Source organism: Astatotilapia calliptera, chromosome 5 (assembly GCF_900246225.1).
Source record: "Astatotilapia calliptera chromosome 5, fAstCal1.2, whole genome shotgun sequence".
NCBI classification, from domain to species: domain Eukaryota; kingdom Metazoa; phylum Chordata; class Actinopteri; order Cichliformes; family Cichlidae; genus Astatotilapia; species Astatotilapia calliptera.
The window spans coordinates 23340575-23360699 of record NC_039306.1 but is presented as its reverse complement, the minus strand read 5'-3'; the positions used below and the strand labels follow the sequence as shown (position 1 = coordinate 23360699).

The 20125-nt window shown below is 40.4% G+C and overlaps 1 protein-coding gene across 2 annotated transcripts; it reads right to left on the bottom strand.

Annotated features, from left to right (window-relative positions):
- Window positions 1-997: 997 nt before the first annotated feature.
- On the bottom strand, window positions 998-11380 carry prelp (proline/arginine-rich end leucine-rich repeat protein). Of its 2 annotated transcripts, none has more exons than XM_026168294.1 (7): window positions 11292-11380; window positions 4580-5015; window positions 4307-4492; window positions 4052-4209; window positions 3781-3977; window positions 2193-2268; window positions 998-2011 (listed from the first exon to the last, which is right to left on the bottom strand). In XM_026168294.1, exons 2-7 carry the CDS (start codon window positions 5009-5011, stop codon window positions 1921-1923), a joined length of 1140 nt encoding a protein of 379 aa, XP_026024079.1. In that variant the 5' UTR covers window positions 5012-5015; window positions 11292-11380; the 3' UTR covers window positions 998-1920. The 2 variants fall into 2 exon arrangements, with proteins under 2 accessions (XP_026024079.1, XP_026024078.1); XM_026168293.1 differs by lacking the exon at window positions 11292-11380 and adding an exon at window positions 7035-7876.
- Window positions 11381-20125: the final 8745 nt, after the last annotated feature.

Here is a 20125-nt window from a genome sequence, read left to right as displayed (position 1 = left end):
CAGCCAAAATGCCGACCTTGACGTTATGGTGCTACATCCGTCTTTTACGGTTCTTGCACACTTTCACAGACAGGCAACGCCCTTACCTCTAGCTTCTTTGGAATGTTCCTTTTATACCTGGTCAGTTACTAACATGTTGCTTTTATCCAAAGGCTCATATTATTGTGAAACAGGTCGGGTTGGTGTCGACTAAGCAGAGAGAGCAGTGAGGCATATTAGAAAAGAGAAATGAGGAAGAAAACTACATTTTTTATTTCAAACATCAAGCATTTTCAGATGATCAAGGAGAACTTTTATTTTCCATTGTTTGTACAAAGCTTCTTTATACAGAAGAATATTATACAAAAGATTAGGGATAACAAGAATAAAATGACATTTTTACAAAGAGTATCTTGAAAATCACAGGCACATTTGAAACTGTTTTAACTACATGGAGCTAGTTATTTAAAGCTGGTTATCTCTTTTAACTTACACTGCATATTTATTCATTGCCTCTGACGGCTGCCCCACTCTGTTGACCTATTCTTGTGAACTTAACTACCGTTTATGTCTGTAGCATGTCTGTAAATGTCCCTGTGTTTTCAGGCTTTGCTCAAGCTATATTTTTCACTTTTTTCTTTACATGAAGTTTTGTAAACAAAAAACACTGATAAACTGCAACTACTGCAGAAACCTAACTCTAAATGTCAGCATAGCCACAGTTTATGCTGATTTGTAGTTTAATGTTGGGACTGTCCAAAAAATGGCAATAGTTAAATTTGTCATCACAATTAAAAAAGTTTGAACCATCCAAGTTTTGCAGTTATTTGCAGTCCCTCTCTCAGTATTACAGTTCCACAGCGTCTACTGCTGATAAACACCATACTTTGCAATGAAATGCACCTAGTACAAAGTGAGTCTATGTTTTCATGGATGTGTGTGTGTGTGTGTGTGTGTGTGTGTGTGTGTGTGTGTGTGTGTGTGTGTGTGTGTGGTGTGTGTCAGTAGTACTGTGCAAAAGTCTTGAGCCACCCCTCATTTCTTGTTGTTTTGGAGCCAGACTTTCTTTTAATTCTTTATAGCAGTGAGCAACAATTCTCCAAGATCTTAAAATCTTTTAAAAGTTTTTCTGAAAGTTATATTCAGAAGAAATAGGTCAAATAATCCAGCAAAGATCTGAAACATGACCTGAGAGATGCATCTGACCCTTCAGTTCGTTTACTGTTCACTGAAGCCTCATAAGAAATGGAAGAGTGGCTGTTAAGAAGTAAAATGGAGAAAATGTTAAGGTATGTCAAATTACACAAGAACTGGACCAAATATCAGTCCCAACGGGTCTTCTTTGAAACAAAAATTTGAATTTTTTAGTTCAAATTATAGTCAATAAGAAAGATGTAACACAGTTTGTGACTGCAGCCAAACATGGCCGAGGCCCTGTCATGGCTTGTGGCTACATTTCAGCGAGTGGTGTTGGGGATCTTGTCAAATCAATTGACATCAATACTACAGAAATGTACGGTCAGATTTTGATCCACCACGTGGTACCTTCTGCAAAGTATCTGATTAGAAGAAGCTTCAACTTTCAGTATGACAACGATCCCAAACACACTGCCAGAGCAGTAAAAGATACCAGGACAGAAAAACACCCAATTAAACACTGTCAGTCTTGGATTGGCCTCTCCAGATCCCAGACCTCAAAATTGCTGAAGCAGTGTGGGATCCTCTTGATAGGGAAGAGAACAAAAGGCAGCCAACATTCAAGGAAGAGCTTTGAATGTCTTTTAAGAAGCCCGGACAACAATTTCTGGAGACCACTTAAAGAAATGAGAAGAAAGCACATTTTTCACACTTTCCTAGCAAAATATAAAGAAATGCTGCGTAGCTCAAGACTTTTGCACAGTACTGCATGTGCAAGCCCCCATGCCTTTAGGCATGGTTTTCCTAAATGACAATAGAGTGAAGGAGCCTGAAGCACATGATGACATCCAGAGGGATGGGAGGGTTCAGGTGATTTCCATCCAAACGGAGATACCTGAAAACAACAGAGCAGGTATCTAATATGTCATTGGGATTTTAACTCTTTGAACTTGGCATTTCCAGACAAAATTCTTTTGTTCTTGTTTACTTCCTGTTAACACACAGGTCACACAGCTCAGACAAGTTCATTATTTAGGTTAGTGCTGAGACACGCATTATGACATAATGTGAAATACCTTAGCTTGGGAACCTGGCTCATATCACTCGGGTCAGCTTGCACGCTGTATGGGCAGATCTGGGTGCCATTGATGTCTGTCAGGAAAATACACAGTCATGAAGATCTAGTCTTCAAGTGCTCACATGTGCATATAAATAAGAAAATATGCTATTTTAGATTTGACAGTTTTGTTTTTTTTATTGTATAATTTATTTCATTATAGCAATTTACATACAGGAAGAGCAGGGTATAGCCTGATAATAGTCTGAGAAGATAATTATCTTAAATATTATGCATAATGTGAATTTTTTTATTTAAACATGCAATGCTTAGCATACATTTTCAGAAGAAATTTTTTATGATGTTTTAACTTAGAAAATAGCATGAGAAATGTTTTTAGGAATATAAAAAAAAGGATACAAAAAAGACAGAAATATGAGTGTGTTTAAATGATACTGAAGTGGGTATATTTGAGAAAAAAACAAACACACCTTTAAACAGAGCTCAACTGTAAAATTGATTATACTTTATTGCAAAACACAAGTAGGTAAGTATTTTAAATCGCATCACATCTGATTTTTCTCTGTAATGTGACACATACTCAGACATATAAGCGTTTCAAGTTGAAAATGTGCTGTTGTGTTACAGAGTCCACTAATATTAATGCATTTCTAACTGTGTAGTTATATGTAGTTATAACCCACAAAACAAAACAAAACCCAGCAGCATCCTTCTCTCACCCCAACCGGTCGCAGCAGATGGCCGCCCCTCCCTGAGCCTGGTTCTGCCGGAGGTTTCTTCATGTTAAAGGGAGTTTTTCCTTCCCACTGTCGCCAAAGTGCTTGCTCATAGGGGGGTCATATGATTGTTGGGTTTTTCTCTGTATCTATGAAGCGCCTTGAGGCGACTTTTGTTGTGATTTGGCGCTATATAAATAAAATTGAATTGAATTGAATTGAATTGAATTAACGGTCTGGAAGAAGATTGCATTGTGTAAGCCCTTAAATTATTGCATCAAAATAACTAAGAAACATATTTTTTAAAATAATTCCAAATACAATTGAACAGGAGGACACATCTCGTCATGATAATTAACTTCAGTGGAAGTTGAAAAAAAAATGGCCTGAAGCCAAAGTAGTTTTGTAGTCATGACGCAGAAACAGGTATAACAGAATACCCTGAAAAAATACTTTCGGTTTGTGTTGCACGCTGATCAAATTACAGCTGTAGTGTCAACAGACTACACTGATCTGTCTTCATTAAAGTCGGCATAGGACACAAGACAATTGGGTATAATTAACCAAGATAATTTACAGCGGTTAATGCATAGGTTAAAAAGGGGGGGTTGACTCTACGACATATTATTTGTTTAGTTGCTACACCACCAGATCCAAACAGAAACAGGGAGACATGGACAACACTAAGACCACATTGAACTGAGAAGCTAAGGTGACCTGACACAGCTGCAAGTTGCTGGAAGTTACATGAAGAGCCCTGACATTCAGCCCAAGTTGAGACAAACTGTGGTTATGCTCCCTGATGTGGAGGCCTTGCTTTAGCACAGTGATGACCACTCACTGGGACAGACGTGGCTGCTGGTTACTTACTCTCAATGCTGTTGTGGTCGAGATGCAGGTGCTCCAGGTGACCGTTGAACAAAGGAATCGAAGCGAGCTGGTTGTGGGACAGTTGCAAGTCTAGCAGGCTGGAGACATTGAACACATTCTTGGGAACTCCTTTATCACTCAGCTGGTTGTAGTTCAGCCTCACAAAAGCCAGGTGAGCATGGTTGTCAAAGTAGTTTCTGAAAAAAGACAATAATAAAGATTCTTAGTGGGAATAATCAACTTTGGGACAATGCGTGCACCGTATACTTGCTTTGGGATGTCATCGATACGGTTCCTATCCAAGAAAAGCTGCACGAGGCTGGTTGGTATACTAGTAGGCATCTTCTTCAGCGTGTTATGAGCCAGGTTGAGCTGCACCAGGTTCGTAAGGCCCTTAAAGCTGTTCTTACCCAGGCCACTGTCACTCAGCTGACAGAAAAGACATCACATATTTGCTCCACAAACGCTAGAGATTTAGTTCTCCATACATGTCTAGATAGCACAGTGTTGTAACAGTGAGGTTCACCTGGTTGTGATACAGATCGAGCATAGTCAGGCTCCCCATGTTGTTGAAGGCCCCAGGTGGGATCTTGGAAATACGATTCCTACTAAGGCGGAGCTGTTCCAGAGTTTCTGGGAGGCCTGAAGGGACTTCATTAAGCTGGTTTCGTTGGGCGTAGAGATACAGAAGTGCTGGAAGCTTTTCAAACACCTGCGTGAGAGATAGATGCAAAGCAACCGTAGTAAAGTGATTCTATTTCTTTAAATCCTGAGCATTTATAGAGGTGAACTCCCTGACCTGCTTATCTATCTGATGAATACGGTTGTTTGCTAGATTGATCCAGCGGACCTCAGAGGCGTTGAGGAAGGGCTCCGAGGTTATCTCAGAGATGTAATTGTTCTGGAGATACAGGTAGTGAGTCCTGGATGGGATTGCTGGGATTACACGAATGTTCCGGTTCTCGCAGTTGAGCGCATTCGGGTAGCTTGGGGCGCAAAAACACTCCCGGGGGCAGTCAGGAAAGATGGAAGGTGGGCCCAGGATGGGTGGGGGGAAATCTGTTGGTTCCTTGGGCTCAGGCTGGGGTGGTACAGTTGGGAGACGAGCAGGAGGCTTTCTGGGGGTAGCTGGGCGCCTGGTGGGCTTCTTTGGCCGAGGCCTCTGTGTGAACACTGCCCCCAGTAGGAGGAGCAGAGTCAGTGCAGACAGGAGTCTTGCACCAGCCTTCATTGTCCTAGGAAAAGCATAAAGTGTAAGTAGTGATTTCTACTGACTCTGCAGTAATCAAAGTGAAAGGCATTAAGTTAAGGAAGAAAGATGCTTCAAAAAAACAAAAAGAAAAACTAAATAGTTTAATTCAGTACAATATGTCCTTTTGTGTCTGTGAAGGTTCTCAGTCATCCAGGTCATTGTAGTCTAAGGAGCTTGGAAAGAAAAGTGTCTGGACTTCTTTAAGTTGCTTGAAGACGTTTCACCTCTCATCCGAGAAGCTTCTTCAGTTCTAAGGTCAAATGGCGGAGAGTCCCAGATTTAAACCCAGTGGGAGTATCCCCCCAAAGCGGGACAAAAGGGCCCCCTGATGATCCTCTACCTAATCACATGAGCCAAGATGTGAAAACGGGTGTGGGTCACAATCAGCCAGGGTTTCAGGTGAGCTCATTGTGAGCTGGGATGTCATGCTTTCTCCAAGCATACACAGTCTTTCGAGGATGCCAATGTTAACATCTTGGACAGAGAGGACAGATGGTTTGAAAGAGGAGTGAAAGAAGCCATGGATGTCTACTGTGAGCGACCATCTTTGAACAGAGGCGGTGGTTTGCGACACCAACTGTCTGCCATCTATAATCCAGTTTTGAGATCCCTCCCCAGACGTCTTAACGCCCATCCTGGGCCATCTGACCTCAGGAAATCGCATGATAGGGTGGGGCCAGGTTTCACAATGAGCTCACCCGAAACCCTGGCTGATTGTGACCCACACCCATTTTCACACCTTGGCTCATGTGATTAGGTAGAGGATTATCAGGGGGCCCTTTTGTCCCTCTTTGGGGGGAAACTCCCACTAGGTTTAAATCTGGGACTCCCCACCATTTGACCTTAGAACTGAAGAAGCTTCTTGGATGAGAGGTGAAACGTCTTCAAGCAACTTAAAGAAGTTCAGATGCTTTTCTTTCCAAGCTCCTTAGAATATGTCCTTTTGGTGCTTCTTTCTCCATGTGGGTGTAATGACTCAGCTGTGTACAAACCCTCCTTTTTTCCTACAAGGCTACGTGCAATCCAGGGCATTCATCTTATCTCTGATTTTACTAAAAATATCCGTTAGTTTGTATTTCCCTTTGGAAAGATTCCACTTTAAAGCTGGTTACTGTTCGACCCATTTTAAGAGGTAGTTTTCAGGGTTGAACTGAGTGAAACAGCATTACCAAGGCCTACATGAAGCAATGCTCACCTGACTCTATAAAAACATTGAGGTTTAATTTTATATACCAAGATTGTCCCCAGCCTACCTTAAGTATTGCTTCCACACTTCTATTGCAGTTTAAACTAATGTAAGATGGACATGTGTAGCTCGGTAACGTAATCTGTGTTTGAAGAGGTGGGATCATCTGAGGAGGAGCCATACATCCTTAATTTGATTAAATTCAAGAGAATGTAGGGCAGATACTAATACAGGAAATGAGCGCTTATGAAAGGATAAAGGCACTATTGTAAGCATGGGTCGAGAGGGGGGAGGTGTGTAGAGAAAGCAAGCCTGCAAGGTTAAAATATGTCAACAAAAGGGAGGCGCACTGGAATGAAGCTCTCATGAACTCAATATGTATTTACAGCATTTTATAATCAGTGTGTGTTTAAAATTTCACACCAGGAGGATTTGTTTTGTGTGTGCATGAGGAATTTTCCAAAGTTGCTTTGAAAAAGGAATTTCCATTTTGTATAGTTCATCACATTGATCATACAAGGAGTCATCTTAGGCACACCTATGAGCTTGCATTTCACAATGAGAGGACAGGGGAGGTGATTTTTACATGTTCTGTAACTGACGGGGTTTAAGAATATATAACAACTGTGAGCAAATCGGTTTAGCTACAGTGCTATGAAAAAGTATTTACCCCCACGCCCCATTTGTCACACTTGCATGTTTCAGATTATAAAACACATTTCAACATTAGACTCAAATAACCAGAGTAAATGCAAAATGCAGTTTTTAAATGATGATTGCATCTATTAAGGGAAAACAAAAAATAGCCAAACCTACCTGGCCTGGGAAAATATTCTGTGGACTAACAGGACTCGTTGCATCTGGTGTAAAACTAACATAGCCAAAAGTACATCATACCACCAGTCAAATATGGTGGTGTGATAGTCTGGGACTGCTTTGCTGCTGGACGACTTGCCGTAATTGATGGAACCATGATTCCTGCTCTCTACCAGAAAGTCCCGAAGAAGGTCCAGCTATCCGTTTGTGCCCTGAAGCTTAACCTCACTCGGGTTATTAAGCAGCACAATAGTCCAAAACACACCACAAGATCCACCTCTGAATGGCTCAGAAAAGTACAAAAAAAATGAAGATTTAGACCCTTGAATGTGTCTGGAACAATTCTGAAAAGAAGAGTGTGCTAAAATTACTCCACAGCAACGTAAGAGCATCATTGTCAGTTAGGGAAGGGAATCGAGAACCAGTTCTTGCAGAGAACTAGTTCCCAGTAGTTCAGTTTCTTGGAATTGTTGGTTTGCTTGCCTGTGGATCACTGTTATCAGTTGTAGCACTCAAACAACAATCAGCTGATTATCAGCTGATCTAAGTTCACATGCAGGAGGAGGAAAACAGTGGCACAGTCTGCAGCGTGGATATGGACTTTACTTTCAATTCATTGCATAATAGGACGAGAGCACGATGTTACAGTAGACAGAAACAGCTGCATTATGCTGCTAACACAGCTTCAGGTTTTTGCAAGCACCTGTACAGACAGCATGCTAATACTAAGCTAGCCAAAAACACAGAGAGATGTTACGAGTATATGCCCAAGCCCAGGAGTCAGACCCTTAACTTCAACAGGTAAAAAAAAATGATGAGCAGTTTTTACCTGTTCATGTTTCTACAGTAGAATCACTGTGGCAATCACTTTAAAGTCTCTTTTTGCTTGTGTTGTGTTGTCAGCATTGTGTTTGTGTTCATATGTCTGTCCTCATTAGGATCAAGATTTGCATTGGTGTGTAGGACTGTAGCCTGAAGGTGTATCTTGTTAAATGTTAATTATGAGGCAAAGCTTTTCAGCTCATTTTATGAAAAAAAAAAGAAAAAGTAACGAGTAAGTAACTAAGTAATGTACTGCATCACCTTTAATGAAAGTGTTCTGTGTAATATTTGTAATATTTACTTTTTTGAGTAATGACCCACCACTGAACACAACAAGGGGGAGAAATAACTCCACAACATGCACAAACATTTGACAAAGCACAAAGCAATTCATTTGCATGAATGTAATATTGACATGATGGTTAGAGATGGTGGTGACTCTCAAAACAAAGCCAGTGAGATCCCAGTGAGAATCGATAAGTAATACTAATAATGGAATCAGTTAATTCTTCTCAGTTCCCATCCCTGCCATCAGTTATGTTTGATTGCAGTTCTTGCTGCCAAGGGAGGCACAGCCAGTTATTAAAATTTGGGGGGCAATTACTTTTTCGCAGAGGGCCAGGTAGGTGTGGATAACTTTTTCTCTTATTGAGAGAAGCCATCATTTAAAAACTGTATTTTGGTATTAAAATCTGTTTGATGATCTGAAACATGAAAATGTGACAAATATGCAAAAACATTAATAAATCAGGAGGGAAAGGGATACTTTTTCTGTATGTGGACAATGAAATTACGTCACACTGAGACTGAAACACACACATACACGCTGTTGTTTGGCTTATCATTCCAGGTATTTACCCTTCAGTGAATCTAATTCACGTTTCAAAGTGAAACGATCTTTTTCAGGCCATGGTAACTATGGCTAAATCGTTATCCTCTATATCATGAGCAAAGGCCTGCAAATAAGTAAGATAAGATAAGATAAGATAGAACTTTATTAATCCCTCGGGTGGGTTCCTCTGGGAAATTGGGTTTCCAAAAGCACAGCACCGACAGAAGTTACAGTTACAGAATGTTATACACACACACACACACACACACACACACACACACACACACACACACACACACACACACACACACACACACATATAAATACAGAGACAAATATAAATAAAATATACGAAGGGGATAAATAGAATAAATAGGAATAAAAATAAAAATACAAGTGAATTGCACATTTCAAGTATTGAGGTCTATTTGCACCATTTACTATTTACAAAAGTATTGCACAAAGGTATTGCACAGTGAGGTGAAGAGGCACTACAGCTTAGTTGTTCCCCCCTCCTTTGTCCTCCTGTTTCTCCTCCCTCTCCCCCCCAGAGAGGAGTTAAACAGTCTGATGGCGTGTGGGACAAAGGAGTTTTTAAGTCTGTTAGTTCTTGTCTTGGGGAGAAGCAACCTGTCACTGAACAGACTCTTCTGGTTGTTAATGGCCGTGTGCAGTATCACAAAGTATCACAAAGATTTAGAAAAACAAACTCTCATCACAGAGGCACCATTTGTTTCCAGTGCTCTTTCTCTTTGCCTTTGATCAGTTTGATATAAATCATGGCGCAGGAATGAGCCTCATATCTAAAATGCTTGAAATAACAAATCTGAACATTTCTCTGACAGCATTCCCTGGCACTGCCCTTCATTTTCCCTCTCAGAGCCTTGCAACCCCTCGTTTAAATCCAGAGCCAGATTTCCTTCCTGTCGTTCTGCTGTTATGACCAGAAGTTTGGCAAACAATTAAAGACTCAATATCCACAATGGCTGATTCACCAGTTTGTTATTTATGACCTCAATGAGTTAATCTGATCGTTATCAGCATGAGAACTATACTTAGGATGGTAGGACAGAGATCACTGCTAGTACATGACACAAACACTCTGTTGCAAAGCTTTAAAACAAACAAAGTCTACTGTGACTTTGAACTGGATCTGCATATTTTAAACATCAGAGACTTTTGTCTTACTGGACTTGATGAAAACCATGTGGACCTACTAAGTGGTGGTATTACGTTCTCAACAGCTGTTTGCAAGGTTAAAAACATATATCCAAGTACTGGTGAGATAAAAGTTAAACATTACTAAAAAATAACACAATCTTACGTTACTGCTGATATTTTTCATGTGCAGCTATTAAACAGTTTGCTTTTTATATATATTTAAAGTTTAGAATTATTTGGTTAAAGGAAAAGTAGAAAGTCTTAGGAATTAGTGTGAGTTTTAGGTTATATCTCAAAAATTTTCAGTTTCATAACGCCCTTTTCATCACTGATGATGAGCTCTTTCCAACCTTTTTTTTTTGGCAGAACAGCCCGTCGTTCCTTTACCAAAAAAAGAAAGAAAGAAAAAAACTAGTGTTTCATAAAACCACTTTTTAAAAAAAGTCATGATGAAAAGTTACATCATCCCCAGTCGACTTCACTCATCTGAGTCCTGTAACTGTGACTAAGCACAATAATCACAAAGGTTATGCCAAGATTTTCTCTAACATCTAGTGTATATTATATATATACATGTACAGATGTTTTCCATACATTTAGAAATACGAAAACTCCAACTAAGTGTGCTCTTTGATGCTCTAATAAAACATGAGAAATTTATTAAGAAGCCAAACGACAGTAGATATAATGTCAACATAGCTGAGAGCAGAAGAACGAACATCAGAAATCTGGAAACTTTCATCCCCGCGTCTTTGTACACATCGCCATCAGCCAGCTCCAAAGTAGCTGCTGTTTTTCTTTTCAAACTCTTCACACACTTCACAAACCTTCCTATGTCAGCACATCATGTGATTGCACATTTTTTTCAGTGCATGCTTGTTTTTAAACCATTTCCAGAACGTTCCATTTCAGCTTCTTAAACTGTTAGTTTACACCCATGTAGGAACTGCATCCATCTGAATTCACCACAGAAGAAGCCAAAAATGTATTTGTGCACCGCCTTTAAAACCCCCGGGGATCCATCTGATTGCCAAAAGTGAGCAATATGGCATTTCTTTTGTAAAAAAAACAGCAGCTAAAGCTCTTCTAGTCTGCATATTTTCACTTGCACTGCAGTTGCCGCTCTCTCCACTCACTAATGGAAAAAGATGAAATCAAGGTGAGCGTGCAGCAGCACAGAAAAGCAGCAGAGTCACAGCGTGTGGCAGCTCCCTGGAGGACAGAGTACCACTTTGTATGGCAAACTGTTTCTATAGAAACTCGGCAGCATGGCCCAGCTGTGCCCGTGCCAGGATTCCCCTTCTGTCCACAAACACTTCCCTCACTGCCTCTCCTGGCTTCTCTGTTTCACACTCACACACACACATGCACAGAACTCTGTCTGCATTCTTACCTTTACTCATCAGGTCCCTTCAGTGGAAACAACAAATAAAGGGTCTTACCTGCCTCTGGTACCTGCCCTCTTTTGTCAAGTCACAAGTTTTGTGTCTTTTCTTCTCTCTGCCTCTCTCACTCTTCTCCTATCCCTCGCTCCCTCACTCCCTCTTGCTCTTCCTCTGTTCCTCTGGTCCCTAGCCCTCCCTTCCCTCTCTCTCCCCCTCTCGCTCTCCTTTGGTGGACAAGCCTGCCTGTTGGGTTTGTTCCCTGGCTTCTTTCCCTCTGAAGGTCACAGTGGTTCTTTTTTTCACCCCCTTAGCTTGGCTCAGAGCCACAGAGGTTTAATCTTAATTCCTTCTGGTAGACCACCGGCTCTTTTATGTGTCTGAACCGTTGTACAGTTTGTTATTATTTTGTTTTTGTCAACTATATGATGAGTGTGTAGGTCTGAAAAATTAAACAACTAAATACATAAACACCAGGGCACCATGATGTGTTTGCATGCCATATTTGCGTGTTTGCAACAAGCCTTAGTTTCTGTATCTGTAGTCTTTGAGAAACAAACACTGGACCTCTGTGAGGGAAAGCCCAGCTGTAACTGCATCTCCTCTTTGTCTCCCACCCACCCCGCCATTGTTTAGATGACTGCACTCAGATCCAGTCATGTGCTTTTCATTAGAAGCATCTCTCCGCTGACTCCATGGCATCTCTTCTGTGTCAGTTAAATATCCAGGCACGCTCTTTCTTTTTTCTTCCCCCCCTTCCCTCTAGTGTAAGTACACGAAAGCAGTCTGATTTTCGAAGTCCAAATGTGGAGTGGAGGGTGATGTGATGGGGCTCTCAGGAAGTGGGGCTGGTGGCATGAAGTAGGGTCTGTGTGTGTGTGTGTGTGTGCATGTGTGTGTGTTTAGCTAATATGTCACCAGGGGTTTGGAGGTGGACATGTGTTTGCTACCCTGCATTCCTGCAGAGTGAGCTGCAGCTGAATGATAATGAGGTGAACATATGTGGGGATATGTCTTTAAGACACATGTACACACATGCTTCCTTTTCCCGCCGCGCTCCTGTCTCCCACTCAGTCAGTGATTATGATACAGTCGGGTCAAACATCTGGACCAGACTGTTTCCAGCTAAGGAAGGAGAGTATACTTTAACAAACAGGTTGCAAAACGGGTGTGTGTAACAAATACGTCACCCCCCCCCCCCAATCTGCTCTGCCACCATTTACATGTGAGAGTTGTTTAGTGACTCAGCTCTAATCAGCGTCAGCGACTTAATTTCTGTGTAAGAGTTTTTCTCTCTCTTTTTTTGCAGCGTTCGAGGATGACATTATTGGAAACAGCTGCTCATTAGCAGCACCAGTCCAACATTTGTTTAATGTTTCATATATCATGGAAATAACACAATAACCAAGAAGTTTACACTGAACATCCACCCATCCATTTTCTCTCTCTTAACCAATTCATGGTTGCTGGCGTGGGGGTTGGGTTGGAGCCTATCCTAGCATTCTTAGTGTGAAAGGTGGGGTACACTCGGGACAGATTGCCAGTTTGTTGCAGAGTTTAAATTGAACAAATTCTAAATTAAATTAAAGGGTTTTTCTGAATGAGGTAGCCCGCCACAAATTTCTCTTGCTGCTGTTTGGCCCTAGACCCACACTAAATGTGACAAAACTGGTCTGTGGCTGCAGTGTTCTCTACACACAGGTGGGCATCTGTGAAAAAGGGAAAAATCTGGGTGTTAACTAGTCCTAATGTTGTAGGACTAATGTACTCATACCCTGCAATAGTGCAACAGATGAGAGAAACACAACAAAGAGAAATAGCAGCATGTTAAGACATCTATGTTTTAAGTATAAGGCAGAGTCAATAATTCTTTAGCTTTTTAACTTTCACCTGACTGGTTGGACAGTAACAAGAGAGCCACGTGATCCAATCCATTTTTATTTTTATTTTTTGTAGGCACTGATGAAAAAAACAGCACCAAATCGATAGAGAATACTGCAGAAAAGAGGGGTCAGAAATAGGAGACTGCATTCTGTGAACTGATCACCATTTAAACTGTGACTGCAATAAAGATTTGACTTGAACAGAATGAGTAGGAAAACCACTTCAGTTGATTCAGTTTTATTTATATACCACCAATGCACAACAACAGTTGTCATAAGGTGATTTGTGTTTTACGGTAAAAATCCTACAATAAAGAGAAAGAAAGAAAGAAAACCCCAACAATCGCACAACACTCCCACCACCAGCAACACCACCCACTCATGAGCAAGAATTTGGTGACGGTGGTAAGGAAAAACTCCCCTTTAACAGGAAGAAACCTCAGGGAGAGTCAGACTTGGTGAGGGGCAGTCATCTGCTCTATCCGGTTGGGGGTGATGGGAAAGAAAAGTGGGCAGAGGGAGAGAGAGAGAGACAAGTGACATCGCCCCACTTTGATGTTTGCATTTTGATTTATGTTTAATAAGCTATCTTTGACTTAAGTAAACCTCTCATGTGGCTTCATGGCACCTACAGTACAGTTGTGAAGCACGTCATTCATTATCACCTTTTGTGTCTGAAATGGTGATTCTTGTATTTGCCACAATTTCACAACTGTGCTGATGCATGCTCACCATCTAAATACTGACATGTTTAGACACCATACATCTGCATCATTTCTTCTTGTGTGTATCAGAGCTTAAGCAGCCTTTGAGGATCAAACTGTGTGGTTTTGTTTTGCATGTGGAAACTGAGTCACATGGCCTGTGGAATGTAACTGCTTGGCCTTGCAGTGTTCAAGTACAGCCAGAGCCTGCACAGAGGTGAATGGATGTTAGGGCTCTCAGTTTTTCACAGCTGAATTCAACCTGCTGGTTCGAGAAGAGGGGCGTGTATAATGCCAGACCCTTGTCTTTACAGTAGGAAATCTTTAAGCAGTACTCCTTACCAGAGGTATCACATGCTGCAGCTGTTTTCTTAGCAAATGGATAGAGTGAAGCTGGCTCAGCCCCAAAATGACTTGGTGTGTGTAATAATGTGAGAACTTTCCAAGAACGGTCTGTTCTGTCATCTAGAGAGTGATTTGGATGATTGAACTATTTGGTTTAATGGAGTTGCATATTAGTTTTAGCCAGAAATGTTCCCAGAGGAAGTCCAGTGAGAGGAATACTAATATTCTCCCAAACATTTACAGACAACTTTCTTTTTGCTGCAACAGCAAGATAATATGAAATCCCTTAGGAGAGCGTGTTTGTATATTAAGCTCTGAAGGCCACACCCTCTCTCTTATTTTCAAAGCTCTCAGTCGCTTTATGCCTTTTTTTTGGCAAATGGCAAGAGTTTATAATAAAACAGGGGTTTTGTAGAAGTCTCTGTGTTCGACTTTAAAGGATTCATGCTAAGACAAATCTGGCGTCTCTTAGATCATTTTCTGATTGCACAAATTATTTTCTAATTACTCATAAATAAACAGTGTTATTGAAACAAAGTAATGTTTATAGAAATATGAAAGAAGGATTTTGGTCATAAACGCTGAACTCTCTGTGCTAAGTGTCTTCCTTTAGGGCTTTAACAGTAAAGCATGCAGTGGCAGTCTACCCTATAGGATAAAGTCCCAGTAGCTGTTCATCAGCTGGATCCTAAATGCACACAAAGAAATCGTGTTATATTATTGATAAACTCAGTCTTTTATTGCTAGTTAGGACAAATTCTGCATGGTCACGATAAAAGTGAAATAAAACACTCTGAGCACCATCAGTCTGGGTTCCAAAAGCACCCGATGAAGCATTTCATGATCTCAAAATGTATATGAAATCATGAAATGACATGTTTTGGCTGCTGTCACACAGTAATTTCCCAAAATTGAGGTCAGATCTGGTTTATGTTATCCTATGAATCATAGTACATAATACATTAATAGAAAAAGCGGTTCACAAGTATGACGTTAAATAAAGGATCCTCCTGCGCAGTTAAGATTTCCAAATCAAAGATCACGTTGCACTCAATCAAACATAGTCAGACTTCAACTCACAGTGTTCACTCCCATTCTGAATCAGTAAGTCATGTGTTAGTGATATTTTCCTTTAAATGTGACTAAAATATTTTGTTTGTGTCGCTTCTTTGAATATTTGAGCATTACTCTAAAATACGATGTATCTTTGGAGACTTCGATACCAGAAATTTGCCCTTGGGCTGTGGTAGAAGGAGAAGCGGGGTTATATAGAAGTCTTGATTAATCTATTAACTCTGTTAATATCTACAAAATGTTTATCGTCTGCCTTGACAAGTGGCTACAGCGTGAACATGCAGTGTCCTCGTGTAATCGAGCATAGAAAAAAGTGCATGTTTAAATGTGTGAAGGAGGTATGCAGGACCTGAGGCTTTGAGTGCTCATGTGGAGTAGAAAAGCTCTATATAAGAACAATTCCATTTACCGTGTACAGTTTAAGCACACACACACACACACACACACACACACACACACACACACACACACACACACACACACAAACAGTATAGATGGTAGTGGTTGATCTGCTGAATTGGAGGTTTCAAAATGATTCTCCACAAAACCAGTGGGTGATGCCAGGGTGGCTATACAGTACTAGCCCTGTGACGCATGGGTCTGATCAGGTGTAATTCACAGCTGAGGGTGTTTAAATTCCTCAGCTAAACCAGTGACAGCTTTCATAAAAACAAGCAGCACTGTTCCATAGCTGCGGTTCAAGCATGTTATTCAGTCTTATCTCTGCTTTTTCACTTAGTTTTGGTTTTATGTGAATTTTTTTCAGTGCTCCATAATTGATCGCAGCACTTTTTGACAGAAACAAAGTACCTAGCAAATAATTAAATGTCAGTGTCTATCATATACTGCGTATTTTAATAGCACTTTATTTCCTCTAAAGCACTAAAACTCTACTTTCTAGTAAGAGCTTTTCATTCCTACACGTGCAGTTTAGATTGTAAACTGTGGAGGCTTACTAAGAATTGCCTGTCTTATGAGACAGAGATAGATGGAAGCAGGTTTCTCATATTCTGACTAATGAGCGTTTCTAAGCAGGCTGAAATGACAGCTAATCAAGCTGCTGTTAGTGTCGCTTATGTCTTTCTAGCTGGCGTGCGTTAAAGCAACAACACTGTGAAAGCCGATCCTGACATTGTGCATCGGTAGCCTTCACACTGACTAACATTATGCACACTGTCTCAACATGCTAAGAAATCTAAAGCTTGACACAGCTGTCATTGCTTGGACGCTTGCTCTGCTTGAACTTGTGGGCTGGCATGAACATGCTTAACGTCTGCATTTGACACCAATGTTTATGAAGTGTAAGCGTGATACCGGTGCTAGAGCTATCTGCATGTTTGCACATGGCCTTACTGTGTTGGGTACGTTGCACGTGTTTCACATGTGAGGCTGCGTAGGTTAAATGAGGAATGTCTGATACACTTCCCATAAGAGTTCAAACTCTGCTCACACATAACACACGTATATCATATTCAACCTGGACCCTAAACCTCACATTTAACACCTTTACCCACTCAGACAAAGCAACCTCAACCCCCATTCCACCTACTGTCTCCCGTAATGTTTAGTCAAGACGATAATGAAAGTATCATTTAGGTAAATAAACAGGAAAACCACAATTGCTAAGTTTAATCTGAGTTGTACTGCATTACTAGTTGCCCAAACATGGGTCTCAGACAGGCGTAGGGATTGTGAGAAAACCTCAGGACCCCGAGTTATAAACAATACCTTTCAGTAATATGACAACTTTGAGGACTCTGATCAGTATAAATGCAATAAATCCATTAGAGCACACATTTTTCTGAAGCATCTTAAAAACAAAATAAATAAATAAAATACGCTGAGACTAAAATGCAAATTTGGCATTTGTTCGAGCAATGTGCTATTACTCATTTCTTTGGCTGAAGCTTCCAGGCTCACTAACAGAAACTTTATGAACATTATGCATTTCCCTCCATTTTGCTGAGGCTCATTACTGTAAGCTTATGGCCATTCCTATTTGTGAAAGTGTCTCAGTAAAAAGTAATTGCTGCCATAAGTAACAGAAGAAATTCTTACTGCGCTACATGCAATAGGAGGGACCCTTTAAGGAAGGACAAGACAGCACAATCAGCATCTGTGTGCAGTTTTATGTGTGTGTGTCTGTGTGTAATGAGAGGGCTGGAGGTCTTAGTCCTGCTTGTAAACAGGCCTGTAAATGTAACTAACGGCTTCCTCAGTCATCTCGCCAAAACCACCAGACCCATGCAAGTCTGCACTGGATTCCAAGCTACCATCTGTGCCTAGCAACAGACTCTTCACACAGCTGGGCGGTTCCCATCAGCTTTATATATAATTACTCTATTAGTCACTATAGGGGGCTGGCACATGAGCACATTCATAATTTTTCCTTAACTGTTTAATACAGATTTAAGGAAAAGTGGCTTTATGGGGGAATTGTGGGCAGAGACACAATTACCCAATTCACTATCCTGCAAGTACTTCACACACAACCTGCAGCGCAGCTATGGACACACAAGTCAGCCAGTCTTTTACCTTGAAGATAAATAAAGACAGAGATGCTGATATTTTGGCAACAATCCGGTTAATTCATTGCCACCAATCTCTGGCTTTTTCCGATTAAATATGGGGTTAATTCACTTCTCCAAAGCATCCCCTCACTGTTAAGACAAGACAAACAGGGAAGAGCTGTGAAACAAGTAGAAGAACATGTGACAGGATTTGTAACTTACCCCAAGATCTTTCAGATGAACTGGAAAGTCATTCATAAGCCAGAACTAATGGCCCAGTGAGTATTTAACCTTACTGATGTGCTGCTTTCTGAATGCACCGTGGCATGGCACTATAACTTAGTCAGCTATGTTAAACTGGCATTTAAATAACCCATAGCTTCTCTTCTTTCCTCATTCTCTTGTAGATGTGGACACAGCCACAGGAGGAGCTTTTACCTCATTTTCATCAGTTTGACAAAAAAAAGTATAACTTCAACAGAGGTACTTTCTAATTAGTTTATATTTTTATTTCTTTCTTTTTTTTTAAATTCAGTTTAGTTTCACATTCCAGAATGGATTTTCTTCTTTTACTTTCATTTTTATTGTTGTAAAATGTTTAGTTTTAGTTAATTTTTTTTATTACTATCAGCATTAGTTTTAGTCTTTTTATTTATTATTGTATGGAGGGCATATGCCAGAGGCAATATTTTTGAAACTCAGTACAGGTATTACAATAAAAACACTGAACTTTTTCAAAAGCAGATGACTCTGTTTGCAAGAGACGTCCATGAAACCTTCATCAGTGAGACATTTTTATTGATTTGTTTAAGTAGTTTAAGCGTTTTGCATTTTCAAAATTTAGCTAAAATGGTATTTCATATCTATCTATCTAATCTTATTTTTAGTTTAGTTTCAGTTAACCATAATAGCAATTGCGTGCAATGAACTGTGGTCTGAGCTGTCAGCTACAACACAGCAAGTGTTTAAATATTATCTGAAGAAGCAAGACAACATCCTGCGCTAATGCATTGCCATTTCTACCCACAGTTTCACCGCAACAACAAATAACAATAAGAGATAACATTAGTTTCCACATTGTTCACACATTAGCAAAAAGCCCCGTTATTACACTTCCTGCACACTTGATGCAACGCTGTCATTTATTTGAGTTTTTGACTGTGGAGTCCGATGACTCAAGTTCAATATTCACTCTCCTCGGCCAAATACGGGAGGGAGAAGTGTGCGTTTTTGGTGCTAATTTCTCAACTATTTCCGGTGTTCAGTTGTCATCTGTCTCTCTGTTGTTTGGCACTGAGAACGTGGTGTAATATGGGTTAGAGCCAGTGACAATGAACTAATACAGAAAAATCTGTGACTATAAAATCAACACAAACAATGTCATAAAACTCTGTAGCACTTTGAGAAATCTTGCTCCAAGGCTTCGGAGTCTGTTCCTACATTAACATATTTTTCTTAGCAGCTCAAAATCAAGAAGGAGAACAGATCAGGAAGCAGCTGGGAACCATCCAGAAATATTTGCGATGGTAAAACAGATCATTGACGGCAGTGAATTAAATCGGCGATTCAAAGAGGCGAGTTTTTCCAACACCTGACGGGACAGTTTTGCGGGCAGGGGGATGTGATATGTGAAGCGTCCTGAGCTCTGCAGTTCTTTATGTTGCTGTTATGACACCACAGGGAACTTCATAGCAGATTGTTTTGACTGGTGGTTTCCAAGGCACAGTTTAGTTCAGAGGAGAGGAATGGTGAGAGCCTTAACGATTTCACCAGCCAGAGTTTTGTTCTGCTGTAAAGATAATACTCCTGACTATGAATAAAGTCTAAACAAACATGAGCTTTCAGTCTCTTTACAAAATTTAATACTTATTCAAACATGAAACCGAAAAAAATGAATACACAGAGCTGCTTTTGTATTTTTCCAGATCCATTTTGCAATCTTTCCACTTTGTTTAGGTCATCTTTTGAGCAAATCTGTGAGTCTGGAAGTAGAAAAGGCAAAAATTACACATTATTTTGCAGTGAAGGACATTTGCCACGTCAGTGACTTGCAGTCAGTGCACCAACAACAGCACCTTCAGTCGCTGATTCTTCTCTCAGTGGTGTTTCAAGCAGCCTTTAGGGCGTTAACTCGTGTCATCTGGCTCCACAGTGAGCTCTTCTGTATCTGGCAATCTCACAAACCAACACCTGCATCTAAGAAGGTGCAGGTGTTGGTTTAGAGACACTATTAATGGCTCACTCTAACAAAATATGCACCATATTTTAAATGTGGTTCCCCTTAAATTGCAGTTTCTTCCAATAAATACGTGGCTTATTTATGATCATCATGCTTCATGGTTCGGAAAATGAGGAATACATTAGAGGTCTGGTTTAAG